General features: G+C 40.4%; 1 protein-coding gene across 4 annotated transcripts in view; it reads left to right on the top strand.

Annotated features, from left to right (window-relative positions):
* The first annotated feature begins 564 nt into the window (after positions 1-564).
* Positions 565-9,685, top strand: part of LOC311269549 (ryanodine receptor 1-like) — a 48,091-nt gene continuing 38,970 nt past the window's right edge. For 3 of the 4 annotated variants that reach the window (XM_084373744.1, XM_084373745.1, XM_084373743.1), the window contains exons 1-21: positions 566-745; positions 4,505-4,624; positions 4,722-4,820; positions 4,969-4,989; positions 5,417-5,491; positions 5,625-5,703; positions 5,785-5,897; positions 5,984-6,083; positions 6,169-6,265; positions 6,371-6,445; positions 6,532-6,688; positions 6,779-6,943; positions 7,055-7,176; positions 7,277-7,463; positions 7,590-7,725; positions 7,863-7,958; positions 8,285-8,403; positions 8,560-8,693; positions 8,813-9,054; positions 9,157-9,349; positions 9,457-9,673. In XM_084373744.1, coding sequence (XP_084229870.1) covers positions 698-745; positions 4,505-4,624; positions 4,722-4,820; positions 4,969-4,989; positions 5,417-5,491; positions 5,625-5,703; positions 5,785-5,897; positions 5,984-6,083; positions 6,169-6,265; positions 6,371-6,445; positions 6,532-6,688; positions 6,779-6,943; positions 7,055-7,176; positions 7,277-7,463; positions 7,590-7,725; positions 7,863-7,958; positions 8,285-8,403; positions 8,560-8,693; positions 8,813-9,054; positions 9,157-9,349; positions 9,457-9,673 — 2,595 coding nt within the window. In that variant the 5' untranslated portion in view covers positions 566-697. Of the gene's footprint in view, positions 746-4,504; positions 4,625-4,721; positions 4,821-4,968; positions 4,990-5,416; positions 5,492-5,624; positions 5,704-5,784; positions 5,898-5,983; positions 6,084-6,168; positions 6,266-6,370; positions 6,446-6,531; positions 6,689-6,778; positions 6,944-7,054; positions 7,177-7,276; positions 7,464-7,589; positions 7,726-7,862; positions 7,959-8,284; positions 8,404-8,559; positions 8,694-8,812; positions 9,055-9,156; positions 9,350-9,456; positions 9,674-9,685 lie in introns of all 4 variants that reach the window. The other variant, XM_084373742.1, reaches the window with a different exon arrangement.

The raw sequence follows: 9,685 nt of genomic DNA, 5'->3' as shown, positions 1-9,685 counted from the left end.
ACATTTACTGAGTTACATGCCATCACTGGTCTTACAGTATATGTGAAACAAGAGTACTTAAATAATACATCCATAATTAATAGATGTAATTATGGATACAAACACTAACACACACCCTAATATTACTAATCTCCCAGTTGTCCCCTAGCCCCTTTAACCTGGTCACTCAGTTTAATTAAACAAACACAAGAATGTGAAAAATGGAAAATTCACGAAAAGACTAAAAGCATGCAAATCATACAAGTTTACACTAGGAAAAACATTGTTAATCTGCTCCCACCCTTTCTTTTTTCTTTCTTTTTTTTTAATTTTTTTTTTACATTTTTAAAATTGTTATGGTATTATGAGAGTTCTCCCTTTAATGTCTTACTTTAATGTAAAAGTAATCTGATCATTTTAAATGTAACACCATAGTGCAAAACAAGATACTAGAGCCTTGGAACATCTGAATTGCTTGTTCAGCATTGTCAGCTGACTCCACCTCTTTATGATGTTGTAATGAGCAGGAATGAACAGTCAATCCCTCTGCCTCACAGCACAGTCAGAGAGAGGCACAGGACACACAGTGCCCTTCAGGAGCCTTCACCAACTTTGTCTTGCCTAATGTAGTGGGCATTTAGGCACCAGGAGGAGTTACAGAACTGTGACAAACCTTTTCCCATTTCTCTCAAGGCTTTGCTTTTAATGTCTTGGGAAGATGGCAGAAGGTGCAGATGGAGAGGAAGAGATTCAGTTCCTGCGCACAGTAAGTGATGCTGTCTGCCTCTTCTCATGTAGTTTCCAACTATACCTGAGCTTATTCAGTCAACAGTGAAAAAGAATTAGCTTTCTGTATAGTGAATTGTCGCCTTGTAATATATACAAACATTTGGTGTGTTGGGTTACTTTCTTTACATAGACTGAGCACAGATTGACAAGGACAGGTGGCTGGTTTTGTCGCCATTGTTATCTATTTATATCCCATGGGTACTGGATGTGTTACTGTTTTGTCACAGAGAAGAAAACTTCAGTTAACACGTATAACAGATTACGACAAGGAATTACATTCAGTAACAGGAAGTATTATAACATTATAACATACAACATTTACTTTGATGGACACTATTAGGTTTGAATGCCAATAGGACAATTCAACATGTCTTTAAATGATTAATCACATGCTTCATTTTCTGTAGATTGAAGACAGACAGACTCATTTCGTGATATGCTGGAACTAATTATTCATTAATAGTGAATGGTATTGTTAACTATTGGACTCAATTGTACCAAGCTTACAGGTTTAATGGGAGTATTGCAAAAGCAGAATAATGCTGATATGGTTGGTAAACTTAAGCAAAAATTCTTAGTCCTCCTGCTCCCTCTTGATGCGCCTGTTTGTTGCTTGATTTTATTTCAGATTAAGTCCTCTCATGAGGAATCATCACCCATCTCCAGCTTCCTTTTTTTGTTTTTTGTTTTAGAAATAAATTACATCTGACAGGTTGCAGTGTCCCAAACTTTTGTTTGATTTGTGATTATTTAAGGACTTTCTCGCTCAAATACACCAAATGTAATATGGGTGTATGAGTTGAATCCACAGGGTGTCATTTTGTTCTCAGGTCTTCTTCTACCACAGTGCCAATTTGTGATTTAGGCTACATGTATTTTCAATATCAATATCTTGCTATCAGGGATTTCAGTTCAAGTTTAACTTTTTTCTTTTGTTTTCACTAGATTGATTTTTGTTATGTTATAATGTTATAGTGAAGCATTTAGTTCAAACGGTTTATTTTTGATGTTTACTCACAGCTAAGCTATCGGATTTCCCCATATCTGTGCCAAGCCTGCAGAAGGGCATTGTGGCCTTGCAAGCAGTCTACTGTGTGTAACACTTTCTATTTGGATAGACAGCGCTGATACTCAGCTATTGTAGATGTTCCACGTAGTGTCACTTGAGTTTCTCTAGACATTGGTAACCTTAGTCCTGATGTTAGCATAAGCCAGATGCTGATTATCTATAGACTGCATTCTAAGTATCACTTGAAGCTCAGTTCCTTGTAGCCACTTGATTGTAAGTTGTACATCCTGAAGTGTGACGGCAGTCCTTTTGCTTAAAGAAACATTCACTACAATTTAATCTCGCAGCTACATACTTATAGAACATTTTTGGTTGTCATCGTGTAATGGTTTGAAACAGCGCTAGTGAAATATGTTAACAATGTGTCATAAAGTTATTGTCAGTCTGTTGCTGTTCACCCTGAACTCAGCCGAGTTCTATATTTACTGTGTGAGGATTAACAGGTTCAAAGCTTGCCCCATTTCAGCACCTGCTTACTTCAGTCCATGTGGGCACTCTACTACTGAAGTATTACTAACAGTGTTGTTTATCAGATGCTGGTTTCAAAACATTTTGTCAGAGTTCTTTATAATAGTTCTTACATGGCCAATCCTACAAAAACTGGTGGAAGTTGGATAAACACCCAGCTGTTAGTCTCATGTCGTCATGATTGGGTCTGTGTTTCAGTGAGGCTGTCTGTCAGTCAGTTGGTGTGTCTGCATGTAGACACATTCTTCTGTACACAGTAACTCAGGCCCAGCAGGTGACAGAAACTTAGTACTTACTTATGTCGTATGCTATGCCAGGAATGTCAATTTGTTCAAGGGTCTTCAATATTTTGCTGATAGTAAACTTCTGACTTGATTTTCATGTCTACTATATAGGAGAGATATTTCTGTAGCCGACATGACATGAGACCGATTAAGCGAAAACAGACTGCATCAACTCCCTTTTACACCACATAGACACAGTACAAATTCTCTTAAATGATTGGGTCGTTATCAAGCTCAAGCAGAGCTTAATGACGAGCTGATCATTTGGATCAGGTGAGTTGGAGCAGGTAAACATCTAAAGCATGCAGCGCAGGGGGCAGGATTGAATGCTGCCTTAATTGAAGTGTCACTGCCCGCCTTGCTCATATTATGAAGAATAATTAATAATTTAGGAAATACATTTTTTCAACTAAACATCTCGTGGACCTTTGGGTAGAACTGCTTCACTGTATTGCTGCTTTAACTTGAAAATAGAGTGCACAAGGTCTGGCCTTGTTTTGTTTGCGTGTTTCCCTCATCACTGCACGTGTTTCTAATCTAAATTGGACACACTTGGATGTAAATTTAAATGTGTTAACAACCTGTTTATGCCAGTGGCTGCACTATGCATTAGAGTGTTCACACTGCAGAACTTTAACTTTGTATGTACCTGTTTAAATGAAGAAATATCAATTTACCAAGTTCACCATCTTTTCCACAACAATCACTTCAGACCTTAAACAGAAGTGAGAGTTGGGAGACAGTTTTCAGAATACCTACAACTTAAATCCATCATCAAAACAAAATTAACTTAAAAACCACTTGAACCTTTCAAAATAATTCATGATATAAACGTTCTTCCTCAACCGACTGAATAGAAATACATACAAATATTGAACTCTTAACTGAAATTATATTTGTAACTGGCTTGTGCCTTTATTTAAGGACACGAGTGAACCAGAATCTTTGGCAGATAAAAACAAACAGCTGAGCATGAAGTTTTGAGCTGAGGAGACTCAAAGTGAATTTGTAAATGTTCCTCTCCTCAGCAAGCCGACTAATTGCATTATCGAGTAAGTGCAATGTAGGCCATTTTTTTTTTCCCCTGGCCGTCAAATCCTGAATATCTGTTGCTTTCCCAAATGGGTTGTGTGAACAGCAGGTGCAGCAGCCTGAAATAGAGAGCTGGGTGGGGGAGTGACTGGTGTCATAAAGCCAGAGGGGTGGGGGGATTAGAGCTGTGCTGGTGACAGACAGAAAACTATATTAACAGACAAACACAAGTGAAGGTTAGGGTTAGAGTTGTTTAAGGAAACAGATCTTTTACAGGTTTCTGTTCTTTATGCATTGTCCCAAGTTTATATTACTTATGTATGCCACAGCGTTGTCTTTCTAAAGGTTTTTTGGACAAAACAAATCAGAAAAGTCAGACATTTTCAAACTTAAGTAAAATACTTGAATAAATTGTACTTAGTTAGCAACAATCCATTGCTGGTCATTACATAATTTGACTCCCAGTTTTACATTTTTATTGCAAATGTGTGGTTTTATTGGTCTTCTTGGTTACTAACTCTCTGTATCGGTGTCAGCCCCATAAAAAACCGGTGGTTGATCATTAATACTTACCCATGAAATGTAAGAGGCATAATGTAATCTAAGCTTTGCAGAATTAATTAAAGGGGACCTCCTCCATCGATCACATCAAAGTCTGTGTACAGGACTTGCAGAGTGCTACAGTACAACATATGTGCAGAAAGTTGTCAAAAACCTTTTTTGTCTTCAGAAGAGGCTACAAAAAGTGTAATAGATGTCATTATGTCCAGGTTGGGTCAGGTCATGCTCGTGAATCTCTGTTGCAATTCAATCCTCTTGCGCTGTCCCCAGCAATGCCCCCGAAAAAACCCTCCTTCACTTTGGACTTGTTTTGTCTTTGTAGGATGATCAGGTGGTGCTGCAGTGTACTGCGTCTATTCTGAAGGAACAGATCAAGCTGTGTCTGTCCTGTGAAGGGTTTGGCAATCGTCTGTGTTTCCTTGAGACCACCTCAAACGCTCAGGTACTGAAAGGACATGGTGCCCAATGTATTTTATAGAATTTTCAAAGAACTGCAATTGCTACTAATCACCTGGTTTTATGATTATTCTGTGTTTCAGAATGTCCCCCCAGACCTCGCTATCTGCTGCTTCATTTTGGAGCAGTCCCTGTCAGTACGGGCATTACAGGAGATGCTGTCCAACACCTCTGTGGATGAGGTACGACTCACACGTTGCCTCTTTTCCAGGGGATATATACAGTAAACAAATGCAATGTATTTTATCATTCAACAACTTAATCTTTGTGCTGCTTCTTTTCTTTTTTGATTTGACGCCACATGCTCCTTCACTCTCTCACCTGCCGTAGGCTGTTGATCTGGACAAATGGGTACGTTTCGTGTCTTTATTGTCACTGTCTCACGAAATTTCTGTCCACTGCTTCATGCTGAAAGTTTGTGTCATAACTGCATTGCAGCTACCTTTCACAACCTCATTAGTACAACCTTCAAATGGATAAATAACAATAATATACAAAGAACATGACAAACACTAATGATGATCTAAAAAGAAATAGTGGTTATCTTTGGATGTTCTTTATAACTTTTTCTCAGTGGTAAAATAAAACTTTGTTTTGCTCTTTTGCCTCAACTGTTCTGAGTTTCACTGTCCCCTTGCTTGGTTTTACAATAGTAGGCTAGTAACATGGCTGTGGTTTTTATTTCTCCAATTGTTCAAAGTGACAACTTCAAATATGAACTTCCTTTCATCAACCTCCTTTCATCCAAACTGACTCTGCCTCTGCCTCCTTCTCCCAGTCATCACAAGGTGGGGGTCATCGAACCCTGCTGTATGGACACGCCATCCTCCTGAAACACACTCACTCCAGCATGGTGAGCACATTTATAGTCAAATATGTGGCTCTATCTCATTCCTCAAAGCAGCAGGTCTACCCACAATCTCTTATTCTCTGAAATGTTTGTCATCTCATTACACTAACTTTTTATCCCTCTCTTTGTGCTGCAGTATTTGAGCTGTTTGACTACTTCGCGCTCACTGACAGACAAGTTGGCTTTTGATGTGGGCTTGCAGGAAGACTCGACAGGTGGCCTTGAACTTTAAACACAATATCTCCCACACATGTCAATGTTGATTTCTGTATTCTAAATCTATTTGTCCACCACAGGAGAGGCCTGCTGGTGGACCATCCATCCAGCCTCCAAACAAAGGTCTGAAGGCGAGAAGGTCAGGGTGGGAGATGACCTCATTCTCGTCAGTGTTTCTTCAGAGCGCTACCTGGTAAACATGGCTTTATTTAAGTGCACCATAACTGACAATTTGTTGTCAGTCCATCTTACCGGTATTACCACCTGCGCTCTTTTCAGCATCTGTCCTATGCCAGTGGTGACTTGATGGTAGATGCGTCCTTCATGCAAACACTGTGGACCATGACCCCTGTGATGTCTGGATGTGAACTAGCTGAAGGTCTGTGATCTTGCTGATGAAAGTAAAAGTCAGTTTTATCCATAAAATTGTACACTCTCCTAGTAGTTTGACTATTTTCCTCCAGGTTTTCTGACCGGAGGGTATGTGATCAGGCTGTTCCATGGTCACATGGACGAGTGTTTGGCAATCCCAGCAGCTGACCCAGGGGACGACCAGCGCAGGTGACCAATATACCAGTAGATTACTGGTGGCATTTGGTCAACCTTAAATTTCCTGATACGTGTTGCACATCATTCACTTGCGTGTTGTTGTTTTTGTTTTTTCAGAGTTGCTCATTATGAAGGAGGGGCTGTATGCAGTCATGCTCGATCTTTATGGAGACTTGAGCCACTACGTATCGGGTGAGATTCTTGATTTCTTGCATTTAAAGGTCTAGTGTGTCGGATTTACAGTATGCTGATGCTTGTTCATTTATCCCTGTTGGTAGTTGGAGTGGAGGTCACATTAAATGGGGCCAGTCTTTCCGCATACGTCACATAACGACAGGAAGATACCTCTGTCTGGATGAGGAGAAAGGACTTCTGTTGGTGGATGCGGAGAAGGCAAATTCCAAGATGTCAGCCTTCTGCTTCAGAATATCAAAGGTCATTGTCGTGCAAAGTCAACTGTGCCACAACTGTGTTTGAGAGCTGATTGTGATCTTGACATTCTCAACATTTTTATTGAAACCACAGGAGAAAATTGAGGTGACCCAGAAGCGAGATGTTGAAGGCATGGGCACGCCTGAGATCAAGTATGGAGAGTCCATGTGCTTCGTACAGCATGTTTCATCCGGCCTCTGGCTCACATATGCTGCTGTTGATGCCAAATCTGCCCGTCTGGGTCCTCTAAAGAGAAAGGTAAAGCAGAATTTCACTTCTTGATGCAAATATAAATCACCACTACTTGCTGGAGAAACAGTAACAACAATATATACATGTGTAATAAGAGCACCTGTGTTCAATTTTCAGGCCATACTCCATAAAGAAGGTCACATGGATGATGCGCTCACTGTGGCTCGATCTCAGACCGAAGAGTCTCAAGCTGCTCGAATGATTTACAGCACAACAGGCCTCTTCAACCAGTTCATCAAGTAGCACTACTTCAGTTGTATTTCATACAAATCTTTGTTGATACCCATAATTCTTTAGATCCAGCCTAGTTTTCTCATCATTTTCTTTTCATGTCTCCAGAGGTCTCGATGCTCTGAGTGGGAAAAACAAATCTGCCAACCCCCCATCTCTGCCCATGGATTCAGTGGTTCTCTCCCTGCAGGACCTAATTTTCTACTTCCGACCCCCTGAAGAGGAGCTGGAGCACGAGGATAAACAGTTCAAGCTTCGCTCCCTCAAGAACAGACAGAACCTCTTTCAGGAAGAAGTCAGTCTACTGATCATTAAATATTTAGAACAGATGCATGTTTGGTTGTAAATATATTTTGGTTGATTTACTTCCATTAAATATTAGTATTTCAGTTCTCTGTAAGATTTGTATTGCTTTTAACAGGGAATGATTACTCATGTCCTGGACTGTGTCGATCGGCTCAATGTCTACAACACAGCAGCCCACTTCTCAGAGTATGCTGGGGAAGAAGCCGCAGAATCATGGAAGGAGATAGTCAATTTACTGTATGAATTGCTAGGTATGCCCGCCTGGTGATTTGTTCTATGCATTTATGGCGGTTTTAGATTAACATTTATGTTCCTGATACCAAGTCCCCTATCTCGTTTGTGGCTGTGATGCATTAACAGTCTTTTCTGCTGCTCTTCCTTTGTGAAGCTTCTTTGATCAGAGGTAATCGTGCCAACTGTGCCCTGTTCTGTGATAACCTCGACTGGCTGGTCAGTAAGTTGGATCGTTTGGAGGCATCTTCAGGTAACTAAGACATTTGGAGGTTTATTTAAATGTACAGTGTAAATTTTGCTTCTTGTTTTTTTCTCTCCAAAAGCCAAAATATGTTAAATTGATAACATAACTTTGACTGCTTGTGTATTGCTCACTAATATAAATGATCACTTTCGTCTTTTGCCATTTGAAACTGAATTTGATTTGTCACAAACAGCATAAAATATACATATGTAAAAGTAATATGATGCAATTTAAAAAAATATTCCTGCAACAAATGATAGTGTATTATTGTGCCTTATAAACATGTGCAGCCGATGTAAATATATTTTTATACTCTTACATTTTTACGACAGGAATCTTGGAGGTGTTGTATTGTGTTTTGATTGAGAGTCCAGAGGTGCTGAATATCATTCAGGAGAATCACATCAAATCAATCATCTCTCTGCTGGATAAACATGGACGCAATCATAAGGTCAAGAACATTTAACATGCTGAGCATGTTGGAAAAACCTGAAAAGTCTGTTGATTGCAGTTCATATGTTCTTTAATATGTAAAATATACGACGTAATATATCAACTCTGACGCTACATGACCTTCATGGTGTTCCTGTTTCCCTTTTGTTGTCAGGTCTTGGATGTACTCTGCTCTCTCTGTGTGTGTAACGGGGTCGCTGTCAGGTCAAATCAGAATCTCATCACAGAGAATCTGTTACCGGGTCGTGACCTCCTACTTCAAACCAACATTATCAATTATGTAACCAGGTAGGTCACTTTGTATGAGCTTCAAAAAATGAAAATGATATGCTCTCTGTTCTGTGCTGAAGCCCAGTTATCCAAACACCTGCTCTGAGTTAGGTATTTGCTTTGTTATCCTCCTACAGCATGAGACCCAACATTTTCCTTGGAACTTGTGAAGGATCCACTCAGTACAAGAAGTGGTATTTTGAGGTGATGGTGGACCACGCGGAGCCGTTCCTTACAGCTCAGCCATATCACCTACGTGTGGGTTGGGCTCTGACGGAGGGCTTCAGTCCCTACCCAGGTGGAGGAGAAGGCTGGGGGGGTAACGGGGTCGGTGATGACCTCTACTCCTACGGATTTGATGGAATTCATCTCTGGTCAGGTAACGTAAAAAACAACAAACAACAACAAAGTATACAGAAAAACTCCTTAATATTTCTTGTATATTGACAAACATGAGTTCATTTGCTCTATGTGTCCACAGGACGTGTTCCGCGTCATGTTGCCTCACCCAGTCAGCACGTCCTGGCAGCAGAGGATGTGGTCAGCTGCTGTTTGGATCTGAGTGTGCCCAGTATTTCCTTCCGTATCAATGGGCATCCTGTTCAGGGCATGTTTGAGAACTTCAACCTGGACGGCCTGTTCTTCCCTGTTGTCAGCTTCTCTGCAGGCATTACGTAGGACATTTATTGATCATAATTACATAATTTTCTATGTTTTTTTAATAAGTAAAGTACAGTTATGACATATGAGGCTAATGTCAGGTTTACACTCCAACGGAAAGGTTGCGATTTCTCCTTGGAGGGCGTCATGGGGATTTCAAGTTCCTCCCACCTCCAGGCTATGCTCCATGCTATGAAGCCGTGCTACCCAGGGACCGTTTGCGGATTGAGCCAATCAAGGAGTATAAGCATGATTTCGATGGAATCCGCAACCTGTTGGGACCAACTCAGTCCCTCTCACATACAGCCTTCACTCCCTGCCCTGTGGACACTATACAGGTAAAGTACTAT

Source organism: Pagrus pagrus (assembly GCF_965226575.1).
Source record: "Pagrus pagrus genome assembly, chromosome: 14".
Taxonomy (NCBI): domain Eukaryota; kingdom Metazoa; phylum Chordata; class Actinopteri; order Spariformes; family Sparidae; genus Pagrus; species Pagrus pagrus.
Note: the sequence above shows the minus strand (reverse complement) of the source record. Positions and strands in the feature narration are given on the sequence as shown.